The following is a 21,018-nucleotide window of genomic DNA, read 5'->3' as shown; positions in this document are numbered from 1 at the left end:
ACTTTTGGGACATCTTGTATAATAGGTATTTATATTTAGGTATTATATTTATAAATTCAGCGTGTTTATTTTGATATGCGCATAATACCTAAATATAATTTAAGTAAGTATATATTATATATACTTTACCTACATAATATTTATATAAATAACTAAAATTTATATGTACCTACTTACTTTTTAAGTAATATTGTAAAATGTACTAATTACATTCTCGTATGCAATTTGAATATGTAAATATGATAGTTGGTAGAACCTAGGATGAGATTAGGTGATGCTGAAAACATACTTCTGAGCAATATAGCATTTGCTTGGAATAATCTTAAAGGTATATTCTTCCCACATACTAAAAAGATGTGCAGTAGTATATTCTAAGTATATAAATACAAGGTTTATAGCACTTCCTTGGAATATTCTAACAAGTACGTTCCTGGTATAAACTAAAAAGATGTGCGGTAGTACGTTCTAAGTATATAAATAGAAGGTTTATAGCACTTCCTTGGAATGTTCTAAAAAGTACATTCTTGGTATATACTGAAAAGAAGTGCGGTAGTACATTCTAAGTTTATACATAGAACGTTTAAGTACTGTAATGTAGTATGTACTCAGCATCTGCTCTGCACATTCGTAATGGTAATTACGCATACTTATTCTAAGCATATGCTTTTTCTGAAAAGTATGTTCTATGAATCTACTAAGAACATGAAATTGTTATGTGAGTATAGGAAATAATTTCATCTATGATAAGATATCATCGTATGATAAGACATAACCTCCTCACATACCACATCTCCTCAGTGATACACTGACTGAAACACATATTAAAGAGTAAAACCGTCTAGTTTCTTTGTTATGAAATATATCAGAAGAACTAAAAAAATAAAATATTCACAAAATATGAGACTACAACAAAATTTTGATGTATACCCACCTTTGTACCTTTTTCTCCCAACAGGGTGTCTCAAACTTTTGTTTCAGTTAAATCACATGTTAAAGAAAAAACCGTCTATTTTCTTTCTTTTTAAAGATATCAGGGACATTCAAAAACAAAATGTTCACAAAACATAAGACTACAATACTACAATATAGGGGAAAGGCGGGCAAAATGGGGTAGGTACTTAAGGTTTAAGTTGGGATTTAAAACAAATCTGTAACTTTCAAGGTCTTGAAATAAGGCAAATATCACTGTTATAGGTAATATAACTTACAGTTAAAAAAGTAAAGTCTTTATTATTATATGAAAAAGTAGAAAATAATATAAATTACCCCATTATGCCCGTCATATAGGGTAAAATGGGGTACGAAATTGAAACCAATAAAAGCCTATTGACAAAATTAGCATACAAGTACTGCTTCATCATCCTTATACCTTATCTTCTACATTTGTACATGAATTTTATTGTGAACCCATTTATGGCAACTGGAACAGCTTATCCATCCCTCTGTGGAACTTGAATAAAAGTCTTCGCAGTACAAGCAGTCAGTGTCACTATCTTCACCTTCTGAATTTGACTCTACTTTTTTAGATTTTTTTTATTTCGATTTTTTACTCGTCTGTGATTTGGTTCGATCATCGGCGCTCTTTTCATCCCAGCATCCATCCCTGTCCAGCCATTTTATGATTTTTGTTAAAGGGGTGCTCAATCCTATTTTTATCAGCAAGGTCAAAGGCAAGTTGCCTACATTCTTTTATGGATAAGCCGAACAATATTGCGTCCATATCTCTAAGATAAGCAATAAGTTCTACTTCTTGTTCGGGAGTGAAAACAGGCCTTTTAGCTCCTAAAACTTTTGCAACAGAATAACTTGCATTATCTCGTTTTTTGACATGACATTCTAAAGTTTTTTGAGTAACAGCAAATGCAATTGATGCTCAGTAGTAACCCATCTCACCAGTTACTACAGCATTTTCAGCCTGTTACATGCTCTCTGTTGGCCACTTTGGACGATCAGTTCTCCTTTTGTAGGTTAACACCATCTGAAACAAAACCTAACATTTTTCGGAAACTTAAATAAAATAAGATACCTATTAGTTTTATAATTAAATAAATAGGTCATAATGTTAACATGTCATGGAGGAAAACGGGGTACCAATAGATAGGGTAAAACGGGGTACCCTTTTTATACCTATTGGTACCCAATTTTGCCCAAAGAGCAAATTTTCGAGATTATGACCTTTTTAAATTATTAAAAGTATTTATTTTTTAACATAATGACACAGATATTCTGTAGCTCTAGAACACATTCACTGTTAGTTGGAAATAATGTTATTTAATAAAAAATTGGTTTAGTAATACTTACGATGGATTATTTTTTGGCCGATAATATAACTTGGTATCCGGACCTCATTAGGGTACTCACAGGTGAATCTTGCGGTATGGCATCATGCATTGCCATGCATTAATCTAAAGTTTTCACCAATGAACGGTGCGAAAGGCATGACATGGTCTTGGAGAACTTCTTCCACGTATCTTTTAGCATTCACATTGCCTCTATCGAAAACAATATCAGCACGAGCTTCGTCAGGGATACTTTCACAAATCATTATTGACTCTCCTAGGCAAGCCATTGTTTCTGTTATAGTGCATGGAGGGAAACCTTTCATGTTGACGCCTGTGGACACGTTGACGTCCATCTGGACCTCTTAGAGTAGATTAGTCTGATCTCATGTGAGAACACCATGTTCTTCCATTCCGCCACAATCCAGTCAACATATTATACGCAAAACCAAATCTAGTTCTACGGTGTTATGGGAGCAGTTGTGGAGCGCGAGCTGGACGGAAAGCCCTTAAATTTCTTCCTGCCAGTCTTCTTCTAATGATACGCTCACTCACACTAACAGTTCTCACCTTAAAAAGACGCGTACGAGCTTCACGAGCGGTGCAAAAGCGATTTCTCAACACGTTGCTGACAATGAAGAGGTCATCTCGAATTGCAGAGCAGGTCGGCACATAGTCCTGATCTTAACCCAATTTAACATATTTGGAACAACCTCAAAAAATGGGTAAGAGCAAGAGTAGCAGTCACTACATCCTTGGGTGAGTTCAAGATGACTGCGTAGAGGAGTGGCATAATATCCCCCAATGGGATATCCAGGATGTCATGAATGGATTGCCGAACCGGCTCCAGAAAATCTTTAGGAAATCAATATACATCATTAATACTCACTCGCTTTTGCGCGAAAATATTCTGACTGAACTGTGGAGGACAGTGGCGTAACAAACTCCGTCGCCCCCCCCCCGCAGAATTTAAAATGGGGCCCCTTTTAACCCGGGAGCAGTCGCGCCGTTAGAAAAAATCCAACTTTTTATCATTTTCCGTGATAACTTAATGACAAATTTTGCAACATAACTTTCCACTTGTAAGTGCCTCCAAGAAGATTGTAGTAATGCGTAGAATTTTTTTTTAATTTCATTTTTATTTTTTTTTTGTGGAATTTATGGCTTTATTGGGAACCCATTAGTTTTAAAATTGTTAGAAATAGATATTTTTAACATAACAAGCAAACAAAAATATAAAATTGAACTTTGTTTTAAATTCGTATTGTTAGATTTTGTTCTACGCGCGACTGCTTACGTGACAGAAGTGAGCGCGACTGCTTCCGCGTTAAACAATTACTAAATACGACTTATTTAACAAAAACTTTTTTGTGTTATGAGTTATCATTCACTGTTCATAACAACTTACATTTCTCATCTTTATTGGTATACAGACCCATTCCAAATAAACAACTTCTTTTGTTGTTTTCTGTACAACTTACCTACAATACATTTAATAACCAGCTTTAAAAATAGTAAATGTTAAAACAATTCTTTCTTGATTTCTTATACAGTGTGTTTGCGTAGCTTGGAACCTATGGGAAACTTTTTTATTACATATCTATATTACGAAAAAAAAGTTATTCTTCATAAAATGCTCTGCATGGTATAAAACTTAAGTTGCAATAATCAGATATTAAATTTTATTGATTTTATACTAGGTATATCAAAAAATATTAATTTCGCTCGATAGTACCTATACCACCTTTATATGTTACAATATTGAAAAATTTTATTATAAAAAGTTGTTCGCAATTAAAAACTATGTTTAAATGTGCAATTATATCATTCCAGTTGAAATAATATTGTGAACTATAAAGGTACTTAACTCTTAGAGAAAATTTCATATTTTTCGACATACCTCGTATAAAGTTGGTAAAATGTGATATATTACGATTGAATCTTCCTTTTTAGGTAATGCAGAGCTTTTTATAAAGAATCTGATAAGAATTTTATAAAGAATTTTTTCGTAAAATTAAAAAATTAATAATAAAATAGTTATTATAATTGTAATAAAATGATGTTGGTTATCGGTAATTTGAGAAATATTTGGAAAAATTAATTTTTTATTTACAAGGATGTAATTACATATTAAAATTAAAATCGTATATTTTTAAATATAAAAGTACTTTATCCTTGAGTTAAATTCCTATTTTTTGACTTATCTCGTATAAAATTGGTAAGCTTTGATAGCTGATGGTTTATCTGGCTTATTTTGTATCTCAGATTTAAGACCATTCAGAGCATTTCATGAAGAATAACTTTTTTCGTAAAATTGATAATAAAAATGTTTCCCATATGGTTCGAAGCCACGCAGACATACTGTATAAGTTCTCAAAAAAATTTATTTTGAATTTTCAAATTGTAATGTCTGACAGGGCCGTAACTACCATTGGGGCAACCGGGGCAGTGCCTCGGGGCCCCCGGCGAAGGGGGTCCCCGATTGTAATCGCGTTATACTGCCTATAGGCAATATAACGCGATTAAAAACCTACATTATAGCCGAAGAATGTAAGTAACATTATAATTGTAGTATATTTTTTATGAAAACAGAAAAGATGTTATATTGAAGGTAAATATTTAGCTTAAAATAATGTGATTTCAAATTTTTTATGTTGGTCAACTAAAATAGCAATATGTAGGTAGGTACAGGAAACTTCAGTCATGGAGTACATTAAAATGCGTTTTCAAGTGGTTAAATATCAATTTTCCCGGACTCCTTCTGCTGGGTGATTAACCCCAGACCCCCCGGTAGGGGGCCCCCAACATCGTACTTATGGCCCTGATTTAATGACATATTCGAATTCAGCATAATCAAAAAGTAAATAGAAACATTTTTGAACCAAGTAAAATGATGAATTCACCGATATATTTTAAAATTATTTAATATAAAACAGTTTTATTGTTTAAAGAATTAATAAACAATTAGAGGCATCTGTGAGTAGAACTTTTCACTTTAAGATAAGATATATAAACTAACAAAAAATGTTTTAGAAAAATATAAGCTTGTTTGATTTTTTCCGAAACCGAAACAATGCAAGTTTTTCTACATTGACTTCCCTAAAGCGTAAGTGTTATAATTTCCTTATCTTACCGTTTATCTGTCGAGAGATTGTCCAATGATTACACAAGAAAAGTCGTCAATAATTGTTAAATAAATGCGTACCAAACTGATGCAACTATAACCGTAAAACAACACAAACATAAATAACATTCAATGCAAACAACCAATATGAAATTACTGGCGATAATATTGTATCGCAATACTAAAAGTAGGTAAAGAACAGAGAGAAAGAAAACCCATTTTAGATTTAAAAATATTGTTCTTAAATTCGGCAAATTGCAGTACTAATATCTTTCAATAGTCACGTACAAAGCATTATATTATAGTTTATTGTAGCTGCCATAAAATTTCGGTAGGCCGGAAGGGATTAAGTTTCTAGATATTATTAGATGATTCACTTAGCAAATACGTCTAGTTAGAAATTTTTACGTTTTTAAATTTAAACAGACAACGTAAAAATAATATAACAATAACAGATTTTTACATAATATCAGATGACAAGATGGGGCCCTTAAGCGATTGGGGCCCCCCCGCAAGCTTCATGCTGCGGGGCCCTCTGTTACTGCCCTGGTGGAGGAATGGAAGAACAAATTGTTCTCAGATGAGAGCAGAATAGCCCTAGGAGGTCCAGATGCCTAGGCGTGTCTACATGCATCAAAATGAAAGATTTACTCCATGCACTATAACCGGAAACAGTGGCTTACCGAGGAGGGTCAATCATGATTTGGGAGATATCTCTTACGAAGCTAGCACTGATCTGGTTATGTTCGATGAAGGCAGTGTGAATGATCAACGATGCGTGGAAGAAGTTTTTCAACACCGTGTTATCCCTTTCGCACCGTTCATTGATGAAACACGTTTCCATACAGCAAGATTCGCCCGTGAGTACTTTAATGAGGTCTGGATTCGGATTTATCATGGCCAGCACGCAGTTCCGATCTTAACCCAATTGAACACATTTGGGACAATCTTCAAAAACGGGTAAGAACAAAGCTCAAAACGGTTGTGGTAGAGCAGTGGTACAATATGCCCCAATCGGATATCTAGGATAACATGAGTGGATTGCCGAACCGGTTCCAAGAAGTCCTAAGGGCCAGAGGCGACAACACTTACTTTATTAATACTCATATTTTTTAATTAGACTATGTTTTTCAAAATTCTTTGTTTGAATTTTCTTGGAAGATTTTTAAACATTGGATTTTTGCTAAGCATCCCTTCGTAAACGATTTTTTCAATAATTTTATTGTTTTCTTTTCCTCAAAGATGGTTTTTACCGTATCTTTCATAAAATGTTATCCAAAATTGAGAATTGCTGCAAATTGGAAGAAATACAAGGTGGGCGGTTATTGTACCGGTGAGTGTAATATATCTACATATAATATAATGTAGTTGTATTTTATACCCCTTTCTGTTCAAAATTAGTAGTTATTTCATTAATTTATCAACTTCTCGGTTTTATGTTTACCCTATTAGAAGTATGACACCCTGTTATTTCATTCGATACAGATGTTGATTTTCCACCATTAACTGGTGTTGTTTCCCATATTACTCTTTATAGATTTGGCGTTGGAAAAGCGGTTTCAGTCAATTCTAAATAATATTATAATTATTGTTAAAATAGTGACCAGTATGTATTATGTAATATATAAAATTTACTACATAAACAAAATGGGTGACTACATTATAAAGTATCTTTGATTTTTCTATTATACACTCACCGGCACAAAATTCCGCCACTAAAATTGTGTGTTCGGCATTCTTTGTACATGCCCGTACCATTTCAGGGCTCTATTTTTACTATCACAACTTTTTGTAATTGAGCATTCTACTTCTAGTCTATTCTATTCTATTCTAGTCTATTCATATTTCCTCTGTTCTTATTCTATCCTACCTGGTGATTTGTATACACATTCTCATAAACTCAAATTCAACTGTTCGTATTTTATTTCGTATTATTGTTGTCACTGGCCATTCTTCCGCTCTTGTAGGGTAATATTCAGCACTATGCGCTGAAAAATCCTTTTTTGTTTTCTTTAGTTAGAGCAGGGGTGGGCCAAATCCGGCCCGCGGGCCGGATCCGGCCCTTTTGCTTACTTTATCCGGCCCGTTAAAAAATCCCGAAAACAATTTTTTTAAGAGTGTAGGCGCAAAATTTCGGGACAATGCCAAGTATTTTAAAAAAAATTAAACTCTGAATGGAAGATTATATTGTTACCGAGGGCCGAAAGTCCCTTAATGAAAACTTCTATAATGTTTATTTTAATAAGTTACAGGGGTGAAAAAAGAACAGAAAATTTACTGTGATTTTTAAATTCAAAACAAGTAATTGGACAAATCCTAGGTTTTCACCCAAAGAAATCGAAAGTAGAACTGGAAGTCAATATTTGAACTCTTCGTGTAACGTCGTGCGTCGATTGGTATAACGTCGTGCGTCGATTGGTATAACGCCGTGCGTCGATTTCACTAATTTTGAGTCATTTTTACTAAACTTTGGGTCATAATAATTATTTAAACAGAAATGACTTCAAAACCGAAACTAAAGATTCAAACTCAGCTTTTCAATACGCTTCGATTGATGTGCCACATGTACTATTTCTGCAACTATAATGTGGCACTTCCAGTTACAACATTTTAACCGGAAATGATATAAAAACCAAAAGTATAAATTTGTTCTCTTGATCTCGTTAAGGCACGTCGAAAAATATATCGCTTATATTATTTCGGTGACTTTAAAACAATACTTCCGGTTGCAACTCTAAAACCGGAAGTCTGATGTCAAATTTCTCATCTTTAATACCATTTCTGGGTTGTAAGCTTTCATTTGACACACCATTTGTTATTCTATTTATATTAATAACGGAAGAGTTATATTCGCAGACGGAAGGACACACGGACAGACAGTCTTGAAACCGGAAGTATATATTTGTTCTCGTCTTGCGAAGGCGCGTCAAATAATATATCAATTGTACTTCCGGTGACTTTAAAAGAGTACTTCCGGTCACATTTCTAAAACCAGAAGTCCTTGGATTATAAGCTTTCAGTCCTATAATCCTTGGATTATAAGCTTTCATTCGACACCTCATTTGTCATGCCTCTACTCTGGTATAATGACGGAGGAGCTGAGTTTACGGACAGACAGACGGACGGACGGACAGACGGCCGTGGATAACTCAACGTTTTCACATTTTTTCGAAATTGGTTGAAAACAATATCTCGTTCAAAAGACACTTTTTGTTTATTCTAAGGGACTTTCGGCCCTCGGTAATAATGGAATCTTTCATACTGCGTTTAAATTTTTCAAAAATATCAATTAGTTTTCTCAGGATTCGAAAAAATGAATGCATTTAAAAAGCATTGGTCCGAAAATTTGCCCCTACGCTTTTAATCTCGTTTATGCGATTTTATTGAAATCAACAGCATTAGTGTTCGTAGTGTTCACATAACTAACGAATCTCTATTTACCGATTTTCTTAAAAGCGACCGTGTTTAACCCTGTCCAGGCGCGAACATTTTTCGATCAGGGTATTTATCGTCTACCAGGACCACTTTTCCTTCGATTTTACCCTTAATAATCCCCAAATATGCTTTTTTTCTCCTTTTAATAATGGTCAAAAGTTATCTGTTCCTCTGACCGGTCCATGATATTTTCATTGCCGTCACTTTTCAGTGGCACATGCGTCGTCAGTGGCGCATCAAACTTTCCACTTATGGACGGGATAAATAAATTAAAAGTTACCCTCCCTTACTAACAGAATTAAATTTTTTTATTTTTTTAAGTTCTATGTGATTAACACACAGGATTCAGCTTAATTTTAACCAACCACCCCCTTCCTCCTGCCCCCATCATCAAAAACTTCATTTTTCGTTTTTATTTTTTTTTTTGGTGGGATGCAATCAATTTTAAAATTTCAATAAATTCACACGCATAGCTGAGGCTTTTATAAAACATGCCTATTTTTTATAGACCCATAGGTAGAGTGTACATAACCTCAAAAAATTAAAAGAATTTTTTTTTCAAAAAAGCGTATAACTTTTTTTGAGGAATAGCTACAGGTCTAATTTTTTCTTAGTCTTGTGTGTTTTATCAAACACTATATTTTTAATTTTTTTCAGATTTTTCCGTAAGGCTCCCCACCTTCAAAAATCCGAAAAACTGTTTTTGGGGGGTTTTGGGGATTTCCCTATTTTATAGACTTCATAATATATCAAATCAATTTTGTTTTTATAGGTTATATGTAACTTGAAGTAACTGAGTCCTTTAGAATATTTAAAAATCAGAAGAACACGTTCAAAGCCCCCAAACACCCCTTAAAAAACAGTTTTTTGGATTTTTGAAGGTGACCAACGTTATAGAAAAATCTGAAAAAAATCATAAATATAGTGTTTGATAAAGTACACAAGACTAAGAAAAAATTAGATCTCCAGCTATCCCCAAAAAAAAGTTAGATATATACTTTTTTCCAAAACAAATTTTTTTTAAATTTTTTGAGGTTATGTGCACTCAACCTACTGGTCTATAAAAAATAGACGTATTTTATAAAAGTCTTAACTATGCTTGTGAATTTTTGGAAATTTTAAAATTGATCGCATCTCACAAAAAAAATAAAATCGAAAAATAAAGTTTTTGACGGTGGCGGCAGGGAGAAGGGGGTGGTGGGTTATAATTAGGATGAATCTTATATCTTAATCACATAGAACTTAAAAAATAAAAAAAAATTCTGGTAATAAGGGAGGGTATTTTTTAATTTATGTATCCCGTCCATAAGTGGAAAGTTTGATGCGCCACTGTAGACGCATGTGCCACTGAAAAGTGACGGCACAGTGCTCAAACGTTTTCTTTTAGGTTCTACTATTTAAGTTATAGGGTCCCGTCGTGCCTAAAATGATTAAGAAATTTCACCTATAGCGGCTCCTAGTCTATTGCTCTTGTTTCAGCAGCATGTCTATTTGTTTGTTACTTCCTCTTATAATATAAATTTTCCTCCCTTTTGTTCCCATGTTATGCCATATATTATATCATTATGTATGTATCTTCTTTTGTAAATATTCAATTATACCACTAATTGTAAAAACTTATACAGGGTGAGGTAGATAAAAGGTAATTAGAAACATCTCGAGAACTAGAGGTAACGGAATTATGAAAATTGGAATTAAGGGGTTTTGAAGAGTGAACTATTTAATGAAAATATTTTCATCTATTTTCTACTTCTGGTTATACTGGAAGTTGCTTATAACTTCATTTTTTTTTTAATGGGATACCCTGTATATTTTCACATTTTTGGATTCTCCTCGATGTCTTCTTTCTTAAAATGAGGCTTTGTAATATTATACAGGGTAGTTTAAAAAATAATTACGTTTTTCGTAGCAATATTCACACCCCGTAGAATTGTACTGATTTTACATAAGAAAAACTCTATTTATGTTCAAATGATTTTTAATATAGTTTGCTATTGTTAAAAATCATTAATATAGCTAGATGTTTAATTTTAGTATACAGGGTTGGTCGAAACTCGGAATTAGTATTTTCTTAGTTTTCTTAAATAGAACACCATGTATTTTAGTATTGTAGTAAAATGATATTTTATGGTACTTTTTTATTTTCTAAGCATTATCTATACCTAACTGCTCTAATTTTTTAGTTATTCGTGATTCTTTAAGCCAAACATTAGTTACAACAAAAATTACGCGAAATTTTATTAGGTTGGCCGTGAAAATGTTAGACTGATCCTTAATTTATTAATATTGGATAAAATATCAAAATTCCTACGTTGTTCAGATTGTTGGTGAGTAAAATAATAATAAAACAAACAATATTCTATCTAGTTGTTTATGACTTTGACACTAAATTTGTTTAAACACTTGACATTTTACTATTTTTATAGTTCCAGTTACTTTGTTACCATTACTAATATGAATTTTTCTAATGTGAAACTGATTAGTATGGTTTTTGCTCTAGAAAAGTGTAACAAAAATGTGCTACTAGCAATAAGAATTTATCATCAGTAATTCTCTGATAGACGATAACCAAGAAAGAAACTTTTCAAAATTTACTAGAACGGTTTCGACGGACTAGACACTTAAATTACGGGAACGTTCGTACTAATATTCATATTCTCAGTGACACTAAAGATTACATTTAATTCATTTTAATCATTTACAATAGTATCTGTTCGATCAGATTTCTGGTAATATAAGTGTCCAGTTCATTGAAACCGTTCTAGCAAATTTTGAAAAGATTCTCTTCTTGGTTGCAATCTATCAGGAAAATGCTGATGATAAATTATTATAACTAGTAGCACATTTTTGTTACGTTCTCCTAGCACAAAAACCAAATTAATCAGTTCCTCATAATAAAAATTCATATTAGTAATGGTGGCAACGCAACTGGAACTATAAAAGTAGTAATGTTTAAGCAGAGCAAATGTTTAAGCAAATTTAGTGTCAAAGTAATAGCCAACTAGATAGAATACTGTATGTTTTTATTGATTTTGAACGCATCAACAATCTTAACTACGTAGGTATTTTGTTATTTCAACCAATATTATTAAATTAAGGATCAGTCCAGATTAATGTGTACCTATTTTCGAAAAATTATTTTTTACTGAATAATTTCACGGCCAACCTAACAAAATTGCACAATTTTTTGTTGCGATTAATGTTTGACTTAAAGAATCACGAATAACTCACAAATTAAAGCACTTAGGTATAGGGAATGCTTAAGAAATAAAAAAGTACCATAAAATATCATTTCATTACAATAATAAGTGTTCTATTTAAGAAAACTCAGAAAATACTCATTCCCAGTTTCGACTAACTCTGTATACAAAAATTAAACATTTCGTTATATCAATAATTTGTAACAATATACATATTAAAAATCATTTAAACATAAATATATTAAATTATAATATGAAATTAATAAATAAATGAAAAAACGTAATTATCTTTTAAACTACCATGTATAATATTACAAAGCATAATATTTTAAGAAAGAAGACATCGAGGAGAATCCAAAAATATACAGGGTGTCCCATTAAAAAAAAACGAAGTTGTAAGCAACTTACAGTATAACCGAAAGTAGCAAATGCAAATAGCAGATGAAAATATTTTCATTACAAAGTTCACTCTTCAAAACCCCTTAAGAGCAAACAGTAGCGATCAACAGGTAGCAACAAACGCGTTCCAAGATTGCGGCTCTAATTTTGAGTATTTTGTCGAGATATTTGGCACACATATTCGTACTATAATAAAGAATGGCGGTACAGAGCCTAATTTCAGAAATATGTTAGTATGTGGAAATTACTCTATAACTAAATAATATATTGAAAAAAGGAGCTTGTACCGCCATTAAGAAAGACAAAAATATACACTTTCTTCAAATAAACTTTTTTATCCCGTACCTAGATTTTGTGTCAGATTGGAACTACTAAAAATCGATTTTTTTATAACAAGAAATCGAACGTCACTGACTTGGCAACCATCAAATAAATACTATTAGAAAAGGATTCAAACCGAGAATCAATTATTGCAATGATAAGGAAGGTAACTTACTTACCAACAAAGATGATATCCTGTTACGATGGGTAGGGCACTTTCAAGAGTTGCTGGAAGGGGAACCTACTAACAACATAGAACTGGAATACCGAAATGAGGAGCTCGTGGAACCCCCCTCGGTAGAAGAAGTGAAAATATCTATTGAAAAACTAAGGAACCACAAATCTCCAGGCAGCGATGGCATCCCAGCAGAGTTATTTAAGCACGGTGGAGACCAGATCACCAAGGTGATGCGAGAAACTGTTTGTAAAATTTGGTCTGAGGAGCAAATGCCTGAAGAATGGAGTTTAGGCTTAATATGCCCGTTACACAAAAAGGGAAACCAACTGGAATGCAATAATTACCGCGGAATAACTCTCCTAAATACAGCATACAAGATATTGTCAAACATTTTACACGAGAGATTGAAGCCCTATACCGAAACGTTTCTAGGAGAATATCAGGCAGGATTCAGGCGCGGCCGTTCAACCATTAACCAGATCTTTACACTACGACAGATCCTCGAAAAATCGCAAGAGTTTAACATAGATATGTACCATATTTTTGTCGATTTTAAAGCGGCATATGACAGTGTCTTAAGACCAAGTCTTTACAATGCTATGAATGAGTTGGGAATTCCAAAAAAACTCATATCTATGATAAAAGTGACAATGGCGAAGATGATATCAGCAGTAAAAATTCAAAACGACTCGTAAACCCCATTCGAAATACATAAGGGGTTAAGGCAGGGAGATGCGCTGGCGTGTCAGCTTTTTAATGTAGCCTTAGAAAAAGTTGTACGAGACGCTAATTTAGATAGCAGAGGAACAATATTTAATAGATCAGTCCAAATTCTTGCATATGCAGATGACGTGGACATTATAACAAGAACCAGGGCGAGAACTGCGGAAATCGTAACCGATCTAGTAGCAGCAGCAGAACTAATGGGGTTACATATAAATCAAAATAAAACAAAATTCATGGCGACCAACACAAACACAAGAGCTGGAAATGTTGATGCAGATCTAATCATCAATGACCAAAACTTCGAAGCGGTCAAAGAGTTCATATATCTAGGGACATCGGTTAACCCCAATAATGACACATCTGAGGAAATAAAAAGGCGAATAATAATTGCAAACAGGTGTTATCATGGTCTATCAAAGTACCTATCTAACAAACGTCTGTCTCAAAAAACTCGTATAAGGCTGTATAGAACATTGATAGTCCCCGTTCTCACATATGGTTCAGAGGCATGGACGCTAACAAAAACAGATGAACCCGCTCTATCAATTTTTGAAAGAAAGGTACTACGCAAGATATTCGGAGCAGTTTGTGAGAACGGAATATGGAGGCGTAGATATAACTTTGAACTGCAGAATATCTACAAGCAAACGTTTGGTGGAAAAGATATTATCACTATAATTAAGCGAAATCGCCTGCAGTGGGCAGGACATGTAGCCCGAGCCCCTGAATCGAACATGATAAAAAGGATTCTAACAGCTCAACCCGTGGGAATGACAAGACGGGGTAGACCAAATTTGAGATGGATGGACGGGGTAACACAAGATGCCGAGAAGATCGGAGTCGGCAACTGGAAAGTGCAGGCAAGGGACAGAACAGAATGGCGTAGAACGCTTGAGAAGGTCGAGGCCCTCTAAGGGCTGTAGCACCATGATGATGATGATGATGATATTTTCGAAAAATTATTTTTTGCTGAATATTTTCACGGCCAACCTAACAAAATTGCACAATTTTTTGTTGCGATTAATGTTTGACTTAAAGAATCACGAATAACTCACAAATTAAAGCAGTTAGGTATAGGGAATGCTTAAGAAATAAAAAAGTACCATAAAATATCATTTCATTTCAATAATAAGTGTTCTATTTAAGAAAACTCAGAAAATACTCATTCCCAGTTTCGACCAACTCTGTATACTAAAATTAAACATTTCGTTATATCAATAATTTGTAACAATATACATATTAAAAATCATTTAAACATAAATAGACTTTTGGTGTCAAATCAGTACAATTCTACAGGGTGTGAATGTTACTACGAAATTATAATATGGAATTAATAAATAAATGAAAAAACGTAATTATCTTTTAAACTACCATGTATAATATTACAAAGCATAATATTTTAAGAAAGAAGACATCGAGGAGAATCCAAAAATATACAGGGTGTCCCATTAAAAAAAAACGAAGTTGTAAGCAACTTACAGTATAACCGAAAGTAGCAAATGCAAATAGCAGATGAAAATATTTTCATTACAAAGTTCACTCTTCAAAACCCCTTAAGAGCAAACAGTAGCGATCAACAGGTAGCAACAAACGCGTTCCAAGATTGCGGCTCTAATTTTGAGTATTTTGTCGAGATATTTGGCACACATATTCGTACTATAATAAAGAATGGCGGTACAGAGCCTAATTTCAGAAATATGTTAGTATGTGGAAATTACTCTATAACTAAATAATATATTGAAAAAAGGAGCTTGTACCGCCATTAAGAAAGACAAAAATATACACTTTCTTCAAATAAACTTTTTTATCCCGTACCTAGATTTTGTGTCAGATTGGAACTACTAAAAATCGATTTTTTTATAACAAGAAATCGAACGTCACTGACTTGGCAACATTTCGCGCCTATGTGTATAAAAATTATTGTTTTTGATAGTATAAACGTCACTGTCAGTGTCGAATTACCGACGCACTGTTGCCTCACTTTTGAAAGTTCGCAGAACTTTCGCAATCTTGGACCGCGTTTGTTGCTACCTGTTGATCGCTACTGTGTGCTCCTAATTTAATATTGGGGGGGAGGGGGGAGAAATCGGTAAATTCGTAATTTTTTACGTTTTTCGTCAATATTTCTAAAACTGTGCGGTGTAGAATGAATAACCCTCTACACAAAAATGTTCTACATTAAATTTGAAATAAAAAAGGTCCTATGCATAATCCTTCTAAAATGAACGGTTAAAAAGTTACGGAGGTAGTATAGTATAATTGGTCCAAAAAAAGGCCTCACCCAGACATCCAAAATAAAAGTTTTTCTGCTGCACCAAATTGTTCTGTATGGTCCACATATGGTTCAGTAACAAGTTACACCATTTTGAGCGTCCGGTTTGGGGGGCAGATGGGGAGAGAAGTCGGTAAATTGGTAGTTTTTTAAGTTTTTCGTCAATATTTCTAAAACTATACTTTAGCGTAAACAATGTTCTATACAAAAATGTTCTACATAAAATTTAAAACAAAAAGGTCCTACACATAATTGTTATAAAATCAACGGTTCCAGAGTTACGGAGAGTAAAAAGTGGAGGTTTTCGATACTTTTTACACTTTTTGGGCAATTGATGATAATTTTGGGTGGTGAGGTTGACGTTTCTTCAAGGACTTAGCAGTAACATACCATCGGCCACTCAAATAGCAAATTTGATTTATAAAACACATTCCTGTTAAAGAAAATCAGTAGGGAATTGCCCAAAAAATATAAAAAGTATCGAAAACCTCCACTTTTCACCCTCCGTAACTCTGGAACTGTTGATTTTATAACAATTATGTGTAGGACCTTTTTTTGTTTTAAATTTGATGTAGAACATTTTTGTATACAACATTGTTTACGCTAAAGCATAGTTTTAGAAATATTGACGAAAAACGTAAAAAAAACTACTAATTTACCGATTTCTCCCCCATCTCCCCCCAAAACCGTACGCTCAAAATGGTGTAACCTTTTACTGAACAATATGTGGACCATATAGAACAATTTGGTGTTGGAGGAAAACTGTTACTTTGGATTTTTAAGTTAGGCCTTCTTTTGGACCAATTATACTATACTACCTCAGTAACTTTGAAACTGTTCATTTTAGAAGGATTATGCATAGGGCCTTTTTATTTAAAATTTATTGTGGAACATTTTTGTATAGAAGGTTGTTTATGCTAAATCCTATAGTTTTAAAAATATTTACGATAAAAAACTACGAATTTACCATTCTCCCCCTCCCCCCCCCCCCCCCAAACCACCCGACGCTCAAAATGGTGTGACTTTTTTCTGAACATTATGTGGACCATATAGAATAATTTGGTGTTGAAGGATAACTTTCACTTTGGATGTCTGGGTTTGGGTCTAGTTATACCATACTATATGCACTTACATACAGTTGAAAGATTCTAAATGTGCCGGTGGAGGATGGCGTCTATGCGCAGTATTATAGTCGATATATGAGAGAGAAAGTATTCGAAATAATGAAATAACAAATAATATAAAAATTTTATTTCATTATTTCGAATACTTTCTTTCTCATACACCGTCTATATTACTGGGCATAGACGCCATCCCCCACCGGCACCTTTAGAATATTTCAACTGTACATATTTAATGAAATAAAATACTACATGTACCTAGATAGATTAAGGTGCACTGTTATTGTTGCCCACTTAAAACGGCATGACTAATACCTACACAATTATTTTGTTTCTGGGGCTTTTCGTTGTTTTCCTCGTAATACGAGAGATGTCTCTAAATTGCGTCTCAGAGGTGGGTTCATTGCATCGCGATGGTTTGCCTTAAATTGGCAGAATTGTTTGTATTTCCTTCAGAGTTGAGACTTCTGAGCTTCACTGATGAGGCATAAGGATGCTGAAATAGCTATATGGAGATGGTGGTCCAACTCTGAATCAAATATAAACAAGACCTGCCTTGATCTTTTTTATCTTTTTCATTTTTACTCAGTTTGAGTATTTAGAAACTGTCTTTCGGTCCTTTTCCTTGACGAAGGGAAGGTAAATGCGTGGCCTAAGCGTCCTCTATTTGCTTTCTCCTACTTTCGTCGTCTCTTGTGATTATATATTGTAAAATCCGGAGATACGGGATGCAGCCAGAAAGCAGTTTATTAACGAAAAGTCTTAGATTTAAAATATTGTTTATTATATTTTTATTTCAATTATTCTAATTGTTTAAAAGGTAGTAAACTTTGTATCTGGGGCTTTTCGTTGTTTTCTTCGTAATACGAGAGATGTCGCTAAATTGCGTCTCAGTGGTGGGTACACACATTACATCGCGATGGTTTGCCTTAAATTGGCAGAATTGTTTGTATTTCCTTCAGAGTTGAGACTTCTGAGCTTCACTGATGAGGCATAAGGATGCTGAAATAGCTATATGGAGATGGTGGTCCAACTCTGAATCAAATATAAACAAAACCTGCCTTGATCTTTTTTATATTTTGTTTCAGTTTCGAACAAGAAAATATAGATGAACCAGAAAATGATAGTCAGAAAGAATCTACTACTGTTTCAAATTTTACTGTCGATATTAAATCTAATGACATCGAAAATCAGCAGGTTGAAAATAAGCAAAATGTACAGGTAAGGATGTTTCAAAACTTCATGAACCTTAGAAATACGCAAGCCCAAAAAAATGAATCCTAAAAACATTAATTATTTTAATTTCATATTGAATTTTAACCCTTAAACGCCCAAGGGTGGGTAAAAAATGTCCACCTAATGCGTATTCCCTTGTAACATATTTATTACGTGTTTAAATTTTTTTAAAGAATTACTTATTGTTAAAAAGACAGCCCATTATCTAATGTTAATTTGGTTCTACCAATATTTTTGAAAATAAAAGCAGCATCTTGAGTTAAATATGGATGGGCATAAAAAGTACACCCTTGACAAAACTTGTTACTAAAGGTTTCTATATAATTTCTCGTTGGTAGGAAGATAATCCATATAATTATCGATGTATAATAACATAATCTACATAATTATCCGCCAATGAAGAGGCTAAAAGAATGAATATGGAGAAAATCGACAAATCTGAATTACTGGTATGTTAATTTTGATGTACTTTGTAATTTTGTTGTAAGGTTTGTAAATTGTTTATATTAATATTTTAGAAGATGCTGTGTTTATTAAGCATAAGATTCTTAAGTTCAATCCATTTTCAACAACTCTCAATAAATATATTAGCTATTTTCGAGGTGGACATTTTTTACCCACCCTTGGGCGTACATGGAACCTAAAAAAGGTTGGGCGTTTAAGGGTTAAGGAAGTAGGCGCAAGATCTTAGTCCAATGATATTTAAATTCACTTATTTTTTTTCGAATCCTGAGAAAACTAATAGGTATTTTTAAAAAGTCTAAACGCACAATGAAAGATTCCATTATTACCGAGGGCCTGAAGTCCCTGAAAACTTCTATAATGTTTATTTTAATAAGTTACAGGGGTGAAAAAAGAGAGAATTTAGTGTGATTTTTAATTTCAAATATTTCATTCAAAAGAAACTAGTTGTTTATTCTAAGGCAGGGAAGGCGAATCAATAACACGCGTGCCATAAGTGGCACCTTTGAAAATTTTGATGGCACGCAAAAAAACAAAAATTATTTTTTTATAAGTTACCTTTTTAAGTAGAATTGAAAAATCTTTAAGTGGTTAAATTTTAATGAATTAGAAATGGAATTAGTTCAATTTCAGTCAAGAACCATATGGAACCAAAAATTTGTTGATTTAAGAAATGATTTAGAAGTTATTGAAAGTAATCGATTATTGGATAAAATAAATAAAATTACAAAAGATGAAATTATAAATACATACATGGAATGCAATTTCTGACACCTTTAATTGTTTAAGAATACATATTAGCAAAGACAATTTTATCAATATTTTCATCAACGTGGGCATGTGAATCTCTATTTTAAGAAATAAATAAATATAGAAATAGAATGACAGATGAGTCTAGCTCTGTATGCGTACTGTTGAAATTAACTAAATATGAACCAGATATTAAATCTTTATCGTCTTGTGTACATCAACAAAACCATAGAAACAATTGTGCTTATTTAAGGGAGGGAAAATTGAAAATTTTAAACTTCTTGATTATTTTTTACAATTTTAAACCAAAGTACATAACATGAACACTCTCTGAAACTGCCAGATTGATCGGAGCAAAATTACCGGAAATGTAGCATATTGAACATCCCTACCTTCGACTCGCTTTGCAGCAGCTTCACACCAGTGCGCTTGAGCGTAGTGAGAAACGTTTAACAGCTGTTCCTCATCTCTTCTGTATATTACTCCGCGATTCAAAAACATATTCCGGTGTGCATCACTTTACGATTTGACATACAAAAAAGCAATTTAAATTAAAAGTTGTCAAAACATTGGTGCACATTGGTGCGGATAAAAGGCGGTGGATATTGTAACTCATAAACTACTTGACCGATTCACCTGAAATTTTGCATAGATTTTCTTTAGACATTTTGTGAGGTATCACTGTCGAGATATTTTTTGTTTGACCATAATATGTTGACTTTCACTCTTTTTTACAAAAAAATTCGTTATGTTGACATCTGAGTGATAAAAAAAACTCCGAAAATTTTGACAATAAATAAAAAAATATGATGTCAATAAACCATTGCCCTTGTGCTTGCTTTTATTTATACAGGTAGTTAAACTTGTTACGATTTTCATATTAAATTGGTTATAACTTTGTAAATATCCCGTAAAACATACCAAACCTTTATATTTTTGTAATCGAAAAGTTACGAAGATTTCGAATATAACATAAAATACAGGGTGTTCTATTTAAAAAAAAACATAGATAAGTTTTGTCTGCCACTATGTTATCGAACACCCTGTAACATTCTAACTAATTTTGTAATGTGAAGTTCACAGTTCGCTACAATTTTTGTTATTAAGTATTATCGCTGTACTACATTACTATAACGGATCTACGAAGTTTCACCCCACTAATTATCTATCACCCTATATAATAGCAGTTAAATATTGCATTGTTAGCTAGTTCTAAGCTATCTTGAAAATTTCAGGTGTCTAGGTAGCCTAGAGCTATTTTTAAAATGGATTACAAAATTTGCGGAGTCCGTGACACCAACAAAGCCAAGTACATAAAAAGGTTTTAAAAAAGAATTGTGTTAAAAAAAGGTTCGCCATCCCTGTTCTAAGGGACTTTCGGCCATCGGTAATAAATGTAATCTTTCATTACTGTTTAGTTCACTTAAGTAAAATTTTAGTATTAACTTACGAATTTTTCAATGTTATAAGCATAATTAGTCAAAATAAAGCTCTTGTATACCTTAAGCTTTACTT

General features: G+C 33.1%; 2 protein-coding genes across 5 annotated transcripts in view; one reads left to right on the top strand and one right to left on the bottom strand.

The window, feature by feature from the left end:
• Nucleotides 1–21,018, bottom strand: part of LOC114332096 (cyclic GMP-AMP synthase-like receptor) — a 425,443-nt gene that overhangs the window by 364,017 nt on the left and 40,408 nt on the right. The gene's annotated exons all lie outside the window — the stretch shown is intronic.
• LOC114330709 (repetitive organellar protein) overlaps nt 1–21,018 on the top strand; it is a 228,789-nt gene that overhangs the window by 201,276 nt on the left and 6,495 nt on the right. Inside the window, exon 4 of the mRNA XM_050644065.1 lies at nt 18,144–18,276. Coding sequence (XP_050500022.1) covers nt 18,144–18,276 — 133 coding nt within the window. The remainder of the gene's footprint in view (nt 1–18,143; nt 18,277–21,018) is intronic.

This window comes from Diabrotica virgifera, chromosome 2 (assembly GCF_917563875.1).
Source record: "Diabrotica virgifera virgifera chromosome 2, PGI_DIABVI_V3a".
Taxonomy (NCBI): Eukaryota; Metazoa; Arthropoda; class Insecta; order Coleoptera; family Chrysomelidae; genus Diabrotica; species Diabrotica virgifera.
The sequence above is the reverse complement of the archived record's forward strand: the minus strand, read 5'-3'. Positions and strand labels throughout refer to the sequence as shown.